This window comes from Chaetura pelagica, unplaced genomic scaffold (genome assembly GCF_000747805.2).
Source record: "Chaetura pelagica isolate M959 unplaced genomic scaffold, ChaPel_1.0 scaffold216, whole genome shotgun sequence".
Taxonomy (NCBI): domain Eukaryota; kingdom Metazoa; phylum Chordata; class Aves; order Apodiformes; family Apodidae; genus Chaetura; species Chaetura pelagica.
The window spans coordinates 425,578-446,706 of record NW_009953597.1 but is presented as its reverse complement, the minus strand read 5'-3'; the positions used below and the strand labels follow the sequence as shown (position 1 = coordinate 446,706).

At 36.3% G+C, this 21,129-nt stretch overlaps 1 protein-coding gene across 1 annotated transcript; it reads right to left on the bottom strand.

The window, feature by feature from the left end:
- Window positions 1-1,944: 1,944 nt before the first annotated feature.
- LOC104390620 (chromosome unknown open reading frame, human C9orf41) lies at window positions 1,945-17,218 on the bottom strand. Its single transcript, XM_009999793.1, has 7 exons — window positions 17,015-17,218; window positions 15,890-16,053; window positions 9,697-9,837; window positions 5,408-5,586; window positions 3,370-3,483; window positions 2,730-2,833; window positions 1,945-2,433 (listed from the first exon to the last, which is right to left on the bottom strand). The coding sequence occupies exons 1-7, from the start codon at window positions 17,201-17,203 to the stop codon at window positions 2,332-2,334; spliced, it is 993 nt and encodes a 330-aa protein (XP_009998095.1). The 5' UTR covers window positions 17,204-17,218; the 3' UTR covers window positions 1,945-2,331.
- Window positions 17,219-21,129: the final 3,911 nt, after the last annotated feature.

Sequence of the window (21,129 nt, the reverse complement as noted above, 5' to 3'; positions counted from 1 at the left end):
GCTGATAAACACCTTAAGCATTTCCCTCCCCCCGTATACAACTGAAAAGAAGAATGTAATCACATCCAATAACACACAATTATCCCTGTGCGTAACAGTGGTGCATCTTAGGAACTCATAAATACAACCGCAGGTATAACAATATTAACTCGTACAACTTAGAAGCTTCCAGCTCTTAATGCAACTGTCATAATTTAAAACATCGGGGGAAACTGACATTTTATTGATTAGAAATAGAAGCATATCGCTATAACTGTAAGTAAATGAGAACATGTTTTCCAAAAACAAGACAAAACATGGTTCTTGTGACAATATGGGGAGGCAAAAAACAAAGCCACCAGAAGGAAGGATATTGACATTCAACTAGAAGGCCTGAATCCAGTTGCCCGTTTATGAAAAAAAAGTCCACCACATTTCAAGTATAACTACAGCCTGAGTAAGAGATGGAAATTAGGCAATATTACAAATAATATATACTGCTCAGCAACAGCATAATCAGCATTCACTTAACCTTGCCGTATTTTAAGGCCTAAACATAGTCCACCTAAGGTAAAGAAAATAAATCAGAATGAAAGCAAAGAATCACAAAGTTCCTCAAAAATACACTGAATAGTACAGTAAGCAAATTAAAGCAACCTTTAGGAAAAAAAAACAGATGTTAAGACTAGTTTAAGGAAAACCCTAACTGACAGCTTCTGTAGACCACACACATTTATTCTCAGTAAGGACTCTGAGCAGAAAGAGGCACAGTACTGAATACACCCAGGCATGTGCTCTCTTACACAGTGCTGTAATTACATAAAAAGGTCGTGTTTTCCTTCCTTCCAGACTAACAGTTTAGGAACAGAAGGACGAGGTTCTGGCCTTACTGGGAAAAATCCAAAAGCTGGTAACAGATCTATTGAAGAGACGTGATTAGGACATCACCATGAAAAAAGGGACTAGAAATAAAGGCAAGCAAGTTATTGTCCAGTGCCATTATGACCAAATATCAAAATCCCCTTAAATTCTTACAATAACATTTTAATATTTCAAAGAAATCTCTGAAATTGATGAAAATGGTACTTAATGTAACCAATAAATTAAGAAAAAGACAGGTCTAACATAACACCTCCCCTCAATCAATGTTTTCTCATGTAACTAGCTTCTAAGTGACAGAATATTCAGCCTCCTGTAGGGTATGATGGCGTGTAGATAAAAATATTCACCTAAGCCACATGTGCCAGGAAAAAACACTGTTAGGATAAGGAACCAAGAAGTCACTAGGTGACAAGGGTAAAGTGCCTGAAGCTACAAGGAAATTGTCTATTAATTGGCTTGCACATGATGATTCAGGTAGAGATGATTAGGTTACAAGGCATATTAGTTACATATAACTTTATTTTTCCTCTTTGAAAAAAACAAGGATTTTTCTGTTGCACAGCCTACACATGGCATGGATAACTCAGCTATTTTATCAAAGAGAACTCAAGGTGTAACATGACTTTCTGTCAATTATGTTTAACAAAAAAAAAATCTGCTTCACTGTTGTGGCTTAAGTATTAAGTAGGTGACTCAAAAGCAATGTATTTTAAGACAGCAAATTATCTCCTATTTCAGTTTCAACACTAAGAGATTAAACAAAACTGGTCTTACTCCTGATACTGCTTCTCTGTGACATGCTGCTCTTTCCTCACACAGTACTCTGCCTTCACATAGCACTTTAAATTGCCTATACGTTCTGTGTTTTGATTAAATTGTTGACAGTAGTACAGTCAAATATAAGAATTTGTGTAATCTACTTTGTTTCAGTTCCACAGAAAATGCTGTAACAGTTCTGACCACTATTGTATCTATCATGAGTAACTGTATAATTTTACAACCATTGCAGACTTCTTAAGTATATGTTTAGAAATATTTCTCTAAAAGTGACACAGCTAGTATAATAAGCGTCTCTATGCATTTCTAACATCAGAGAGTACAAAAAAAGAAAGCAATTTATAAATTATGAAAATGAGGCAGCATATGCAGAGAATTAGCCTGTTATGGCAAACATAGCATTTTATTCTCAAGAAAATGTTTCTGCTTGTATTTTTAAAGCATTCCAAAGCACAAAGCAGTGTTTATGAACATTTCCTCCTCCATTTTCACAAGTATATTACAAATATGCATGGCATAGTACATGTCTGGATAGCAACACAGATATTAAGAAAATAGACACTATCTAAATTCTAATAGGAATATGAAGGCACCACTGATTTGAGGTTGTATCCAGACATCAACCAGTCCATTTTATCCCCATTTCTGCCTTTCAAGCTAACATTGTTTCTTATTTTCCTACTCAGATCAGTTCTATTCTGGTTTTCTCACCACAAACAACACACATTCATAGTAGTATTTCATCATGGAAAGTTCATTCACAGTGTAAGTTGACAGTACAGATTCTTTCTCCACCTGAAAAAAAACCCCAAAAAAGTAGTTAAAAAAATCCCAAACCTTCTCTACAAGAACTATACAGATATATCTTAATAAGAAAAAATCACGATATACTTAATACATTTTAAGGCCCATCTCCATACTTTTTGAAAGTCAGGAAAGCAAACTATTTGCCACACACTTAAAAATACTAAGTTCTAGAAGTTACTAGTATATGCCATTATGTTGAAGTAAGCTTAAAGTAAAGGTTTATTCAAAGGAGTCTGTCTGATTTATAGCAATACTATTAATTGGAAACGACAGTATCTTCTTACCTCTATATGGAATCCATATTGCAGTATAACATTTTTTATATCCTCATAGCTTAATTCTATAGAAAGTTCATTTCCTAAATTTTCAAAGTGGTAAAGGAGCGGTCCTAGAGTACAATGATACAATAGAAATGGCTATTAAAAAGACAAAAATGTTTTAAAAATCAAAAGCACATACTGAAAGTGCAAAGAATTGTTATATACAGACTCATATATTGAAATACAAAATAACTTATTGCTGTCACTGTAACATGACTTTTCTAATGAATTTCAGATTATGAAAGCAAGGATATATTTCCACACAGGAGAAGTTACATTTTCTCACAAAGCCGCCAAAAATAGAAATATGGGACACAGCAAATGTCAAATATCAAATGTTTGTTGGATGTATGTAAAACCTGCTACTCAAGATTTACTTCTTTGTTTTAAAAATCACATGGTGTTGACTTGATTCTAACTAGCAAACATCTAGACATATTCTGAACACATCTGAGGTAATTCCCAAGACCTAGATGTTTCTATGTAGCTCTACTGACTTCTCAGCACAGACACACTAATCCGCACAACTCCTTACAAGTACCAGATGCCTGTTACGTGATCAAACGTAAGTCACAGTTAGCAGAAGGAGGTTGGTCACACTTGCCTACATTTATCCATATTCCTCCAGGCTTCAGTATTTTCCATATAGTATCAATGTAATCAATAACATTATGTGCTGTATCTATGAAGAAGCAAGTTGCTATGCAGTCCCACGTATCTGTATAAAAAGAGCAAGTTACAGAGATTTCTGTCAGTGGTTCTACCCTTATAAGAGTTCATAATTTAACCCCAGTATTTATTTATACACTCAGTATTACTTTCAACAGCAAAAACTGAAGACTCTTAGTTACATGTAAATAAAATATTTTGCTTTAAGTTAACAAGAGTCAAGTTTAGGTTCAGGTCACCTATGTATTTTATGTGTGTGCATATACACATACAGTCTAAATTATTATACATACTTATGCATTTTATAAAATTGTTCATATGTGTTACACAAAATGAGATAATTTGATATATACTGTAAAATGTAAATACTAAACTGTCATGGTTTGACATGTCATATAAATGAAGACCCAAGTGTGGTATTACTCACCTGTCCTATAAACTTCATCACCACAACTGTTAGAAATTTAACAGCAAAAATAGCCAGAGATTTTGGGCCTCTCTAGTTAATATATCTAGAACAATATAATCTATACACTAAAGTGAACTTTCACAAATATCACAGCATTAGCACATTTTATTCAGTATCTATTTCTCCAGCTGTTTTTTACTAATGAATTAACAAGCAGGATCTTACAAAGTCTACCTTTTAAAGCATGAGTCTCCCTGTTTCCCTCTAAACATGTATCCTTGAAATTGCATAACTTTTAAGTTCTGTAAATAAAAAAAGTTATAGTCTCAATTTCTGCCATTAGCAGATAGATGTTCTAGTACAAGACAGAACCTTCAGAAATTTAAGCAACAGTAAGAAAGGGTCTTAGAAGAAAATATATGGAAGTCTAGTTGCACAATAAAGGACAGTGCAATAGCTAATCCTGGTGAAAAACTGCTATAGGTCTGATAGGGACAGAAAGGTGGAAACAGAAAAAAGATGTCTGAGGTGCTAATACGACAGTGTGTAAGGAAAAAATAGTGTAGGCATATATTAGTTTATGAGACTGTGTAAAAGAACTGGGTAAGTGCTACCCTTGATTAAAAAACAGAATCTGAGAATGGTTTGGGTTGGAAGAGACCTGAAAGACCATCTAGTTCCAACACCCCTGCATGGGCAGGGACACCTTCCACTAGACCAGGTTGCTTAGAGCTCCATCCCACCTGGTCTTGAAGACTTCTAGAGGGGGCATTCACAACTCCACTGCGCAACCCGTGCCAGTGTCTCACCACCCTCATAGTGAAGAATTTCTTCCTCATGTCTAGCCTATATTTCTTCTCTTCCACTTTAAAGCCATTATCCCTTGTCCTACCACCTTGTAAGAAGCCCCTCCCCAGCTTTCCTGGAGGCCCCCTTCAGGTACTGGAAATACAAATCTTAAATATGTAACTGGTAGAGAAAGCTCTAAAGATAGTTTTCTGTAGGTTAATTCAACATTAAGTTGAATTAAGTCATAAAATCTTACTTCTTAGCTGGGAAAGCTCAAGTAACCTGGTATTGCAAGAAAAAATAGGTTCATTTGTACTGACATGAGTCTCAATCTTTAATAATTGTTCCCATAATGTACCTCCAAAATATTTACTAATGACAGTCAAGAAGTATAGATTCCTTTGAATTATAATTTACTATTACTGAAACAGCTAGCTATGCTTTTACAGCAGGAAACAAAAAAACCCCCAACAATTCCTATTTATTTTTTACACTAGAGAAGTGACTAGTTACACTGCTCCCTTTAACAATTTCTAAATTAAGTCAACCTTTCCATAATACTACTATGCTGTCTTGTTCTGACACAAAGATGTTAGACAAGGAGATATCCATATTTTTTTCATAACTAAGAAAAGTTGTTTTGAATAAAATAATCTTACTCAATGCTTGTACATACAGTTCCCTTCTATTTATAATAAGTAATTGTCTCATTAAAATACAGTTATTAAAATAAGATACAGTTACATGGTTAGCCTAGAATTTGACATTTACTCACTGCACTCAGAATAAATTTCTTGAAAATCCCCTGCTGTCATAGAGAAGTTTGAACCAGAAGGAAGACTGTGAGGATCAACATCAGGAAAATATATTGGACGTATCTGATCAGCAGATCTTCTGTTATTGCTAAACTGATGAATCCAGGGATAAAGCTTACATGAGTTAATTTCAGAGCATCTGCAAAATAAAAAAATCAGCACAATTCAGTTTCAACTAACTTCTTACCTATCATCTAGAAATGTATGAGTCAAAGATTTACACCAACATCAGTTTTTTGTTCATAAAGGTTCTTACAAAATCTGCACATTTTCTGAAGGACTTTTATTTAGTTCTTAACATTTTAGACTGCCCATCTGTTAATGAGCTAAGGAAAAAAACAATTTTACTCTGACACACAAATTATCACCGTAACAACCTTTTCTTAATTTTACAATTTTCTTTTTACCATCGTCCCCAAATTAATTCTCCACTAAACAGAGAATGCAGAAGATTCTTCTGAATGACTAATGAAATTTGTGAATTTAATATATCCAGTAAAGCTAAGCCTTTCTGGGTCATACTTTCTCTACTAAAAAAAAGAAAATTAGTAATAGGAGTTCCATGAATCTTACTGGAAACATTTGTTCTCATTCTAAACTTCTATGTTTTTTCTGAGGCATAATAATCCAGGTTTCGAAGGACAGCAGAACAAAAGCATTTTTTAGATGATAGCTGAAATAATACTTTTGGAATTCAAAAAGTAAATGAATCCCATTTTGTAAAGTGTAGGAGTTTTACACTAGATGTCATTTTAAGTTAGTAGCATCTGGAGTGTTGCCAATATGCTAATTAAACATGTCTATAAAATAAAACTTGTGGGTTTAAATGTAAAATAATTTTATCATTTAAAAAATTAACAATTTTCTTTTAGAGAAAGAGGACACACCTGTCTCAAACACATACCAAACACTTCATAAACTGCAAGCAAGCTACCAGGTTATGGAAAGTGCACTCTTTTGACTGGTGGACAAAAAACATCTGTGGAGAAGTCTTTGAAATAACATTTTTTACCTACTTCATTTCATATTTGTACTCTAATTTATCAGTAAAAAAATACTACAAAACAAACCTAAATTAGAGCAGCAGTATATGCTGTGCTCATCAACTGTCTCCATATATAATGAATAAGTATCAATCAGATATATGCACTCAGTCAAAGAAAAAAAGGCAGGGAAATAGTCTTGATAATATGAGCATCATGTTCTTCAAGAGAGGCACTTCTGTTTTGGTTTATTAAAAAATAAAAACCCCCAATCAAACAAAACAGGAATAAACACCCCCACTACAAGAACAATACCCCACCCACCAAAAAAACCAAACACCCATGTTCGCCAATAGAGGTTGTGTGTTAACTGTTCTAGTATTCTCCACATATTTCCAGTCAGTATTTATTATGTTCAAGACATTTTTTCTTTTAACAATGAAAAATTTCCCAAAAGCACGGTAAAGAAAACAAGACATCTGAGTATATTAGAATTTATTTTTTTTAACTCTGAGGGAAAACACACCTCACTGTATTTATTTTTCCAGCACCAAGTATCTTAATATAGACTTTTGAAGCACTCCAAAAGGAACTCCTAGTTTAACATAGAAGACCAATCTCTCCCTCCATATTCAAACCTGAAAACCTCCCTTTCCAGCTTCAATAATTTATACTTCAAAACTACTGCAGTCTTTTATATGCCACCCTTCCAACCTAAGTATGTTATAAAAATGTAACATCTTTAACCATGTGTGTTGCACTTCCCTTTCTTCCACAAAGGCCAGGTCTTTACTGTTCAACACTGAGTCAAAAAGCCAATTCTGGAAAACACAGGTAGGTCAAATCTTACTTCTGACCACTGACTTAAAGATAAAATGCTTAATTGTGTTCATCCCAAGGCATTCACGGATGTAAACCAAATACAATTAAGCAGCCTTCTCAAAGTAGTAAGATTTATCTAAAGCTACATTATTTCCAGAAAGTGAAGATTAACCACTTACTAGCATGAATTTTTACTGGCATTAACTAAAGCTGGGACTACCGCTACTGAAGAGCTGCTGGACTCAAGCTACTGAAGCTGTCCCTGTGCTCTAAATCTCAAGCTGCAGGAAAGAGCAAATCAGCAAGCAGCTGCTCTTGCCTCCTTTGCACAGATAACAACCAAGTGTGTCCCCTCCTCCCAGATCTCAAAAGGAAGTAATATGTGTTTGGTGGCCCTGGACTGCTCAAGAATGTTTGCATCCTTTCCAGAGGCAGGAAAACAGATTATGATTTTCACAGGTTTTGCTCTGCCAAAACATCTCACCAGTAATACCTCTTTCATGTGTCACTATACCCAGATCTCACCCAAACACCAGAAAGATACACAAGCAACAAGATACAAGAAAAAGCACATTCCCATACCAGAACAGTAGCCTTGGAGCCACTTACTACTCCATGGTCACTTTATTTTCAAAATAGACCTTCCTCAAAGAAATAACACACTCTAATTGGTTTCAAATACTTAGTCACCAGTTACACATTCTACAGAACACACCATGCAACTTTATTCAGAGTAACAAAAGTTCACAATTTCAGAGAATTGTTTTTTTCATTAGTAAAAAAGAGCAGATACCACAAAAGAGATAAGTCACTGTACCACACCTAGGAGCCCACTGCAGTAGTTAGCTTTACACTCAATATAGTACTTGGTCTTCCAAAAAATAAACCAAGGTCAGAGAAAGAAGGTAGATCCAAACTGTAAGCATGTGTTAAAAAAAACAAACAAAAAACACTTGTGTTTTTATCAACCAAAACCAAAAATCAATGACATTAAGACTACATTTTAAAACTAATTTGCAAAATCACCCTTGCTGACCACTCTTCCTTAACTGCTACCTTCAGCTTACATTGATCACTGCCATTTCTTCCACTTCCAGGAAGGCAAACATGACTACTTCAAAAGACTAAGTGGGGACAGCCAGTTAAAACTAAAATGAAAGATCTCTAAAACCTTAATAGACAGCCCAAGCCCCCAGTTAGATCTGGCAGCCAAGAGCTCTTGCACATAACTGAACTGACTGAAATCCAGAGTCAGGTTAGTATTCTCTTCCATGCCACTAAGGAAACTTGAAACTGATAACTTGCCCAGCTAAGACAATGATTAAAGGAGCTGAGCTTGCAGGGCCCTATAGCTAAGGATGAGAAGAATGTGACATCCTATCAGTAGCAGCAAGGCATTAGATCAGCTCAACTGTAATACACAATTTCACCACCAATGAGTCATTTAAGAATAATGTAAGAAAAAATAAACCTCTAGAAAATACCTATTTTCATCACATTGACCAGTGCTGTTTTAAGCAGCAATAAATAGTGTTTCCCCCTAGTTTCTGAACAGTAAACTGCAACAGATTTAAAATCATCACAGTGCACTGTGGACATTCAGTCTACCAAAAAGTGCTCCAAAACATTAGGATAATATAGCACGCAAGACAACAGGTGAAGTGTTTTCAAAGATATATCATTTCAGACTGAAGAATGAGTGAACAGGCAAATTCTGTCTCTCTAGTGCCCCAGACATCTTTCAATACTTGCCCACCCACTCTTCCCACCCTCTTTCTTAAAAGAACAGTTGCATTTGCTGCCTTCTTTCATCTTTAACAAGTTCATTATGAAACTGGTTATTTCCATTGCAAGTGATAAAATACGAAAGTGTCACTCTAAATGAAACCTAAAGTGAAATTTACTACATTCAGATTTAGTTCCTCAGTGTAACTGTAGAACTATGTCTATTCTCTTAGCTGTTACTCCATGACAGGACTTAAGCTTAAAAAGGAGTTCAGTATGCTTCAGTGATTGTTTTTCATGTCAAAATAATTTTAGTATGTAACACTTAAACAGGTTTCCTCCTCATCACCACCATGCACCTACTAACTAGTCCATATGTGACACTGGTGAGATAGATGTGCATTTTACCAAAACAGATGTGAAATAAATCATAAAACCTATTCAAGATTATGCAGAAAATCTGTGGTACAAGCCAGAGATTTTAGGTCTCATAACTTAAAAGACATGCTTCCTGTTATAATGTTAATGACTCCAACACAATGCTTGCCCCCACCCCATTTATCCCACTGATATTTTTTTCATTAAAATATTCTAGTAAGTAGTTATGTGTGCCCTGTACTTACAAAGATATAATTTTGAGTTTTATTTATTCCAGTTTTTCTTATTCACAATTTTGCCTCCCTAGGATTCAATCAGCAAGTAAAACATAAGCTATGTACCTGTTGAGTACAAAGTTAGAAGAAAAGAGCATAAAGAGGCTCCATTCATTTCCTTGGCAAGCATAACCGAGCATAGCTATTTCCCACGCCAATCTACCTAGCCCAGCACCAGGTACCAGGATATTAACTTTGGAGAAATCCCTGCAACAGAACAAAAATAATGGTTAAGTCTTTATCTGATACCTCTTAACAAAACTTATAGAGGGCTAGTCAAACATTTTCCCCTATAAACTTTGATACTATAATTTATTTCATGTATGACTTTACTTTTTAAATGCAACTGAACCAGTTCTGACTAGTTGATTGTACAGTAAAAATAATTCACAGAAAATGACACAATGTAACATACAAACCCCTCATTCATAGTATAGCTCATAATTACAAAACATTTTTTTCTCCTAAAAACTTTATACAGTTACCAAGCTAAAAATTTCTTAAATTAATTGAAATAAGAACATTATTATATAGCACTATTTATTCTTCTATGACCTTGTAACCATTAAATATTCTAGAAATCTTGGTTATATCACATGAAAAATATACAAATATTTTGATGCCAGAAACAAATCAAACGAAACTTCCTTACACTCGTGAATAATTCAGATTACAAAAACCTTTAAAGTACCTTGTTAGCAACTGTAGGGTTTAAACAGCTGTCCACCAATTTAACTCAAGCACATTAAATGACTTAAGATTTCCTAAATCAGAATATATTGCAACTCTCTAACCTTTCACTTGCCATAATTTGGCATCAAGTTTAAGATGACCTAAAAACATCCAGAAGTGTGTTTACTAAGATAATTAGAAAAACTTCTCCCATTTTCTAAGCTGAGTAACTATTAGAACTAAGAATCCCATCATTTTCTCCTTTCAGGCAGATAGAGCAATAGATACCTACTCTAATCATTAGACTTCCATCACAATGCAATCAAACCTTCATTCATAAAAAACACTCTCATGCCAAACTGAAAAAATACTTAATCTAGAAAGAATCTTTCAGGTTCTAGTCCTTAACAAGACTTCATAATTTCATATGCCAAAAAACAACTGAGAACGCTCAGTCTACCCACCCTTTTGCGTGTCACCAAAGACAAAACATTTATAAATTTATATGCCACTAAATAAAGGAATCCACAATCAGCACTTCCAAACATACGATGAAAGAAAGTAAAATGCAAAGCCTTTGACTATATACAACTCTAGGATGCCAGAAAGGTTCAAAAGTGTTAGCATGCTGCATTAAGCACGATGATGAGTGAAGGATTTACATAAATTCTGAAAAGTAGTACATTTTTGAAGATTATTACCCAAAACCAAAATAAAGCATACATCTTTTCTAAATGCCACACAGAATAACAAAGTGGTTTTACAACTGCTTTGGTTTGTGGCTTTATCATGTAATTATGCAGCCTCCCAAATGGAAAATCAAACTTGTCATTCCTGATTTGCATTCCATTGTATTTTCTGCTTCATTTTCATAAAAAGAAGAATGAAATAAATTCCTTAAGAACACTCCCATGAAGTAGCGGGTCTCCATACCTGTATTCTACAAGAAAGCCAGGAAATCTTACTTAAGAAAAAAAAATTTAATAATAATTCAAGGGAAAACTACTTGCTCAAGATGAAATTCCTGAAAATAGGAACCTAGATAGAAAAGGAAGAAGAAAATACACTTCATGGGAGAAGCCAGACAAACCTCAATCTAATAGCAAAAGTCGGATCTATTCACTGTCATTCCAAATGTATTTTGAAGTAGATCTATTTCTTAATTTCCTTACTGTTTTACTTAATTTATTAAATACTTAGACTAGCTCTACACAGGCTAGAAAAACCTGCTTCCCCTCGCTGGACGTGTAATTGCAGCAGTAGGAAAGACAATTAAAAAAAAATCTCAAACTGACAGCTGATAATAACCCATGGTTATCTACCATGAAACTAGCCTTGAACTAGCCAGTAGCAGTAGGATTTCTGACAGATCTAGCATTAGTGAGGAACATGAATGGGTATCCACCAGGTACCCATCAAAAACCTGTGGGAAGAAACACTGGTATGGTAACCTGACAGGTGGGAGAGGCGGCTGGCCAAAGAGGTTAGGCAAGAGGGCTGCATGGTAGTTTGGCTTAACTACTGACACTGCAGCAGTCTTTCTAAAAGGCAGCAGAGAAATAGGAGAAACTACTAAAAATCCACCATCCACTGTACTGCATTTTGCAGTGTGATATATTTTCAGCTTTTAGAAGTTTAACACCATTAATGAAGATTTAAACTTGTTGTCCTTTTTCTTAGGAGAAGAATTATTCAAGTAAATATAGAATCTTAATTTATGTCAATTATGCTTTAACAAAAAAATTATGGTGCTGAAGGGGTAAAATGAAGTTCAGCAAAATAAAAATTACTGTTTGAGATCCAAATACTAACCTCATTTGCAAAACTAAATACTGCAATTCAATGTTAGCTAATAGTAACTGGCAAGAAACACATAGCCTATACACAGATCAGTGGATACACTGGCACAGAATCATACTGTGGGACTCCATTCCTGATGTCTGGCCTCTGCTATGTTTGTAAATTTCCATAGAAAACAGATCAAAATCTCAGTATAGTATTTTTCATTATTTTACTGAAATAACATTTTCAGGTTTGTTTTTTTAAAGACAACTACTTTTCAAATAAAATAATGAAGGTAGCTAAAAAGCAGTCATTTGAACAGTAAATCCTCTTCAAACATAGCAGCTGACGCTAATATGTATACATATAAAGACCTGCAAAGCATTCAGTGGACTGCCGTGACACCAAAGATACAACTTGCTCTTAAATCCAAAGTTTAAAGGAAAGCTTAGGCTAAGCAAAAATTTTGACAAGCTTAGAAATCCTGCAAGGACAGATGTATTTGATATAAAGTTAAATAAAATGAATATAAAACTGATACTATAATCTTTATAAATGTGACTGAACACATTCAAGAGGTATTAAACCAAGCTCAGCTTTATGACTAATAAGCTATGTTTATTAGAATCTATGGAATGGAATCTATGCACTGGTGACTTCTTTTGGGCTGCCCTGCCAGTATCTTGGAAAATGTAATGAAATGCTGGACAGCATGATAGATAGATTTAAATTTCAAGTTACAGGTGATTCCAGAGGTCAAGTTAATGACTAAAAGAAAACTTTGGAGAAGACACCTAAGTTTACTGTTCTTGGCCATGACATGGTAATTGCCTAAAAGGTTAACTATTTATTTGGTTCCTTTCCAACAACCTGATAATCTTTACATCCTTTCATGTAAGTAGGAAGGATAACGTAAGAAACTAAAAACAAAAGGGGAATTGGGAAAAAAAAGTGTGTGGTTATTTAGATTTTCAACTTACGTCTCCCCATAAAAATGTCTTAATGAACACATTCCATCAAGAAATAAAAATGTATCTATGTTTTACTATTTTCTCCTACAGAAAGCAGTGATTATGGGTCCTTCTGATGCTTCAGATCCCAGAAATCAAAGAAAAGAAAATGGTTTCATCAAAAGGGTATGAAGACCATGTGACCTGAAACACAAATTCCAACATGAGTAACACAAGAAAACTATCAGTTGTCCAGGAAGATCTTATTTCATGGGAATTCACTCAAAACTGCTTTGTTGATCCTACCAGCAGATTCTGCGTTAAGGTGCTAAGCAGAAAGAAGACATTATTTCTGCAGAAAAATGGGCGGCAGAAACAGCTTTTGCCATTTTTTTTTAGATAACAGTCTTGTCAGAAGATTTGACTGAAATACAGGATAACAGTAGCACCTACTCACAAGCCTGTTCCAATTTACAGCTGCTCTCAACCATTGCTTGTATTTCTTCTGCATCCTAGAAAAGCAAGAGTATAGAGCACTTCATTTCCTTTCCTGCTCTTTGCATACCAGCTGAGCCAATACAGGCCAATCTTGCACAGAGCAACAATGCAACATGTTGCATGCACAGAGTGAAACACACTAGAATAGTTTCAAAAACTTACTCTTTTTCACATGACTCCAACATATAGAATCAATGTTAACAAATAATATTAATGAGAAACTGAATGTACAATTCCATTGAAGCCATTAAAAAGTAAAAAGTGACTTGTACTAATGGCTTTTAGTTTAAAATGTTTATTTCTCCATCTCTTTTAATGCTACAAAACGGAACTCTGTTCTACTCTGTTCTAAAGCAATGCAAAGCTGCACTCTGAGGTTGCATGTACAGGCTGTCTTCCCACATAGCACCCACAGCCATTCTGACTTTGCACCGCCTGAATAACTTCACTATCGCCAGTACAGACCCAGTCTATTCTTTCAAACTGAAACTTCTCCCCTCCAAAAGCACAAAAAAGAAACCAGACTGCTCAGCCACCCTACCCTGCTGGAGATGTTACTTCTTGTACAAGGGTGAGGTGGCACTGCCAGTTGCCTGATAGTACACAAAGAGAACAGACTCTTGTTGATAACGCTGCTTCTTGCATCTAAGAAGCAAGCACACTTGAGTGGGATAGCCTCTGGTCACTAGGAGAAAGAGCAAGCTGATGACAGTAACAATATGTGAACAGCAAACAGGTTTTTACCTGTATGCTACTACAGCTGCACAATGACAGTGAATAATACTAAACTTTTGAACAGGTTTGTATATAGTATTTTAGAAATAAAAAATTCTTTTATTTGAGAAATACAAACTTTTTTTAATCTATACAGTAATGCTTTGAGATTTCTGCAGAGACAAATCCTAACTGATATTTCAAGGCCATGACAACAGGAATAGAAGCATTGTCACTTTAGTTATGTTTGACAAAAACCAGAATTCCTGGTAAAGAAGCACAAAGCTATCAACTTCAGATACAACCACTCTGTTACGAGGTGTTGTTTCCTAATAAAAACTGGTGGTTTTGAAATAGAGTTCATCATTGATGAAAGTCAAGACTTGGCAATTTCAGTCATGAATCTCTAAAACCTGACATAAGTTCTCTCTCTCATAACCAAAGTGCTTTAAAAGCTAGAAAGAGAAAAAGGTGACCTGCTACCTTGAAGATTAGAATGTGTGCTTTCAAAATTATGATTTGTCCACAGACCTGCACATCAGAAGTATAGCCCATGACCTGTAGCATTCAATACATCTTTATCTTATGTAGGGCACGAATAGCACTATAATACATTGGAGAAAGTTCACCTTCAGATACAATATCTTTAGTGGTGCATCTACTTTGACATAAGCTAGTCCAAGGCAAAAGACAAACCAATCATAGCCACTTTGTATTCTGCTACCTTTAACAATCTTTATTAATAAAAAAAATCAAAAGATGTCTAGTGAAGGCTATTTTCAAATTTGTACAAGGGCATTATCATAAAGTACTGAGAAAAAAGAAACACCAAGATATAAAACCTATGTTATGACCTGTTACATTTATGAGTACAAAGTTCATAACTTTTCCCATTATAAAAGTATTAAGTTTAACCTGAGATGTACTTTATGATGATCGGGCTAACTAAATGAAAGAACCATTATACAGGCAATTCTTACAGCAGTAGTATTTTCTGAGATTCTATTAGCATACTTCTACTACAGTTACCTAAAAAAAACCCCCGCACCGATTACTATTTTGATGGTGTTAACAACCCAATGCAGTTACAAAGCAACCCTCACACGTGCAACAAAGCTGTTTTAATGCTTGCCTTTTAATATCCCTCTGAAACCAAGGCTGGAATTCAGTATTTGCAGTGTAATTTTTTAGTACAATAAAATGGCACAAAGAGTTTTCTTCCTTTGTCCTTCCACCCTGAAGGACAACACTCGTACTAGCTGCTGTAGCAAAGGGTCTTTTATCTGCAGCACACACACACTGATAATCTGCTAACCTGCAAACTTTACCTCACTGAACACCGCGTTAACTTCACAACCTCCTGAGGTCTCGTACTTGGCAAGTTAATGCATATTCCACTACATCAAGTTGTAGAAAAAAAAATTCCTGGTTTACCTGGTATTCCTTAGTGAAGTTTATGATGATGCTCTTCTCCAGCAACATGTATTAGAAACAAAAACTTCCTTGTTTAAAAAATAAATTCCACTTTATTCACAGTAATTTCTGTAGTTTTAAATCCAAGCTTTTTATTACTCCATAAAAACCCTGTTAGATATGTGCAACAGTGTACACCCACATAAAAGTTAGACTTAAAACAGTATTACCATCTTTCTTTTGGAAAGTTCTTCACAATTTCACTAATGATTGGCTGGTAGCAGGAATCTCGCTCAGGCTTTCCCTCTTCACTCCAGTCTCTCACAAATTGTTTCAAAGTGGATTTTAACTTATCCATGTCAAATGTCGAAGCTGGTGTAATCTTTCCTCTTCCCTAATTAAGTGAAGGGGGAAAAAAAAAGTTAGAGGAAAATGTACAAAATATCTTTAGTCTCAGGGAAAAAAAAAACAACAACCAAAAACCAACAGAGTACATTATAATTAGACAAAAGCCATGCTATAAGGGCTGTTGGGAGTTTTAGCTGACAAAGCACCTGCGTTTCACTCCTAGAACCAGGGCTCAAACCCAACTGAGAATTCTAAACAAATTGAGTTTGATGGTCTCACTTCAGCAGGCAAGAGACCAGGTTTCACATCAAAAAAACAGTATTGTATGGCATAGCAAAGCACAATTTGTAGTCCTTATTCAGGATAGGACCAGGGCTTAGCTAGGGCAGACGCTGAACTGCTTACCCTGAGAAGAGGATCCCTTTAGGTAAGGATGAGGCAACTAAGATCACAATACAGCTGCCCATTATTGTACCTTGCCTGAGGATACCAATTCCATTTCTGTCAGCCTGTTTACAATGATTTCATAGATATGGCACATAGAAAAAGCAGGTAAGTCATGAAGTTCTTACAGGTGATAACATTAAAAACTTTATCTAAAACTTTAACCAATTTAGAATGCCATAACAGAATAACCTACAATAAGACAGACAATACCATTTATGCTCTATGCTGTTAACTGAAAAAAATAACTTCAAAATGTAACCAGAGTAGAGCTAGAAGTCTAGAATGAAACTGTTTATCTACAGTAAGCAATTACTGTAATTTTCTTAAGAATAACTAGAAGAACTAACAACAAACAGTTTTATTAAACATGAACTCTACTAGATGTGAAAGACAAGAGTGAGAAAACAAAAGCAAACAGGAAGTAAGAAATCAGGTAATAAAGAAAGCAAAAGGAAAGACAGTTGGAAGCCTTAAAGGTATGAAAAACAAATGTAGAAAATCCCAAAGCATACAGAATCTAGTTTTGCAGTATGAAAAAAAATAAATCCATTTTAACATACGTCTTCTCCATATTCTTTATTTTCAAACATATGAGCGCAGTCATTCACAATGGTCTGTAGTATCTCTTGATTATGATCAATACACTTCCGAATCTTGTCAAGGTGAGGAAGGAATTGAGGAAGAAGACTCTGCTGGTTAGCTGGGAGAGATTTAAACTGCCTCTCTGTTCTGTTCACTCGTTCATGCATATTCGTTCTAAAAAGCAGAAAGTTTAAGGTCCTTAGATATTTAGAAGCACTTGTATATTTAGCCTCTAAGCTTCTCCAACTACAATTACTAATTTCTTTAGACACAGAAAATGTGATCAAGACTTTGTAATTCCTTATTGGAGAACAAATTTTCAAGAATTTTTATGCAAAAATGTTTGTTCTAAGCTTTAGTTCCAACATTACTGCTCTTTTTAACATGTTAAGAGTTTAATCGCCTCCTTCTTGCAGTTTCATCAACACTCGTTTCCAACTCAGGTCATCCCTACCTTAATACATAGATCTACAAATTTACATGAACAACCAGCACTCCAACCCACCAAAATCAGCCAGTTTGTTTCACAAATCTGATTTAAATTGAAAGAATAGCTAAATGCAGTTGTAAACTTACGCTACAGAAATGATGAGATGTGGAGTGGGAACCAGAATACTCAAAATTATGCAAGAACTGTGTATGTCACAGCCAGACCACACTGGAGTTCTGGCAGCTGCAATAAGATGCTAAACTTCCTTCTTTTACAGCTTATTCTCTTTAAGTATGAGTATGGCAATTTGATCGTGTAACTGATGCAAGCTAAAAATTACTCTAAAAATTCTCCAAAATAAATGTTCCATTAAAACGGAGAATCTACAGCCAGAGAAAGAGGTGTGTTTTTTTTCATTCATCTTCCTTCTTCTCACACAGAGCAGTTCTGTCCTTCACCTTGTTCTAGCACTCACCAGGTTGGCCACAAAGCTCGGTTAAATTACTAACCCTGAAAAGACCTGTACAGATTTTGCCAGATTTTATTTCTGTCCATTTAACAAGTCAAGCTGGCTGAGAACAACAATAAGGATGAGAGAGAGAGAGAGAGAGAGAGAGAGAGAGGTCATAAAGCCAGGACAAGGGATACTACCCCTTTTGGCAGCAGTGGATCATTTTATCAGGTCAAGTCACACTGCAGTTTCTCAAACTCTTGCGTCAGCAGCACCAAGTTGTAAAGCAGCCACCAGAGAGAGTAAGGCGCAGTTGCTGCAACTTTAATTGCAACCTTCATCTGGAAATTTGACCAATTAATATCTCCAATACTACATACGTGCTGCCAAGAAGGGCATATTCATTGCAATAGCAATCCCACCAGTTTAAAATTACATTCAAGAACGAAACATAGAGAAGGAACAAGAAAAAAAAAGTTATCTTCTATACATAGCACATCAGCTTAGCTCAATACCATCTTCTTGAAAGTTCTGACAGAAAAATTCTTTGAACCATAATACTCTATCATTTAATGTGGAATTGCAGCTTTCTAGCAGAATTGCTAAGTCACGGAAATCACAAGAACTAAGTCCATATACCTCCAGAAAACAAGAACTTTAGTTTGGACTCACCTGACATCTCTAATTGCCTTACTCATACAGACAATTCCAGTTAAATTATCTTTTACTATCAAGATAAATAAATTCACTTAAACTTGAAGATAGTTTTTTTGAGGCAGAGGAAATTTAATTCAACCACTGTAATGGAAATTTGACATATCCTTTTGTTATGAGTTTACCAAAACTGAAGAATTCAAAAGAAACCCAGAGTCACAGTTGAGCATGAAGCTGAGAAAGATATTTCCAGCATTTAAAGCCTGAGGATACAATTACATCACTTGTATGAGTAAATTACAGTTGGCTGCTGTGCTAACACTAATAACTAACACCAAGTCTTTGCATGGTGTCAACAGTTTTACCTGGCATGCCACTAAATACCATGCAGCCACTCACTCACTCTCTCCTGGCCACTGGGAAGTGGGGGAAAAATTTGAAAGGAAAAGGTGAAGATTTTTGCGTTGAGATAAAAACAACTTTAGGAATTAAGTAAAATAAAAAAATTAATAATATACAAACAAGTGTTGCACAGTGCAGCTGCCCACGACCCGCTGACCAATGCCCAACCCATCCCTAGCTAGCAATCCCAAAGAAGAGAAAACCCAAAACTGCAGTCCTGGGAGAGAAAACTTGCCAGCCAATGCTCAGCTATGTACTGAGCATGACATTGCACAATGTGGAATATTTCACTGGCCAATACAGACTGGTTGCTCTGGTTATGCCTCCCACAAGCTTTATGAGCATCTGCACATTAGCAAAGCATGGATAGTTAAAAAGTCCTTGCTTTCTTGGCAGCACCTAAAAGCATCAGTGTATTACCAACACCCTTCTCACATAAAATCCCATCCTAAATCCAAAACATAGGATTATTCTATCTACTAAGAAGAAAATCAGATCTATACCAGGCAAAACGAGGACATTGAGCCAAAATGAATTAGAAAGTTCTGTTAGGAAGACACACCTAAGCATGACCTAGACCAACCTCTCCCTCAAATACTCATCCTGGAAAACAGAACAACCCAATGTATAAAAACAGCAAACAGAAGAAACACTCTAAACATCACCCACTTCTTCCAAGAACCTCATTGTCACGTAAAAGTTATGCTTGTATTGCACTTGAAGTCCAGCACATACCACAATCACAGAATCACCAGAGTTGAAAGGGACCTCTAGAGATCATCTAGTCCAACTCTCTTGATAAAGCAGGGTCACCTAGAGCATATTAGTCATGACTGCATCCAGGCAGGTTTTGAGTATCTCCAGAGAAGGAGACTCCACAACATCCCTGGGCAGCCTGTTCCAGTGCTTTGTCACACTTGCAATAAAGAAATTTTCCCTCATATTCAGACGGAACTTCTGGTGTTTCAGTTTGTGCCCACTGTCCCTTGTCCTGCTGCTGGGCACTACTGAAAAGAGACTGGCTCCATTCTCCTTACACTCACCCTTTAGATATTTATAGACATTAATAACAACTCCTCTCATTCATCTCCTCTCAAGGCTAAAAATCCCCAGCATGAGCAGGTGCCTGTTTCTCTTGAACTGGGGAGCCCAGAACTGGACGCCGTATTCCAGATAAAGCCTCACCAGGGCAGAACAGAGGGGGAGGAGGACCTCCCTCGACCTACCAAGCACACTCTTCCTAATGCATCTAAGGATACCATCAGCCTTCTTGGCCACAATGGCACACTGCTGGCTCACTGTTAACTTACTGTCTACTAGGACTCCAAGATTATTCTCCTCAAAGCTTCTTTCCAGCAGGTCAGCCCCTAACCTGTACCGGTGCATGGGGTTTTTTCATCTCAGGTGCAGGACCCTGCACTTCTTGTTGAACCTCATTTCATCCCTCTCTACCCAAGTCTTCAGCTGGTCCAGTTCGCACTGAATGGCAGCACAGCCCTCTGGTGTGCCAGCCACTCCTCCCAGTTGGGTACCATCAGCAAACTTGCTGATGAATCATAATAATGATTCACATCACGAGGGTTTGTCAACAGATGTAGGCAAGTATGTACTGTAGCTACATCCCAAATCTGCTTCCCAAAAGCAGAGTAACAGAAGGTTACCAGAATACTGCAGAGAACTGGACTCTTCAGCCAGTCCCCCCCCACTGCAATCTGAGTGACTTTCATTCCCTTTCCATTCAATAGATTCAGATACAAATTTGGGTCCCTGCTCCCTCTTCTTGTCTCATTCCTATGGGCTCATCAAGCCCTTTTCTGACTCATCGAACGTCTCGAAAAGTGAAGCTGTAACGAAGTGTCATCCGTTAGCCCTATCAACAAGTCTTATCTCTCGTGCAAATTAACACGTCTTTCAAAATTTTCCCCAATAATCGAGACACCGTTTGCATTTCTTTGCCAGCAGGAGCTGCTGTGCTTTTGAGCACTTCAACGTGCCTTAAAGCGTTTTATCTAAGAGAAAGAGGCTGGCGGTGCGGGCCTTTTTCTCCTTCCCAGGTGACAAAGCCACCGAGGCGCTTCGCTGCGCATCCCGGCAGGAAGGGCGAGCAGAGGTCCCTTCCTGCCTCGGGCTCCCGCGCCCCGCCGAGCACCGCGCTC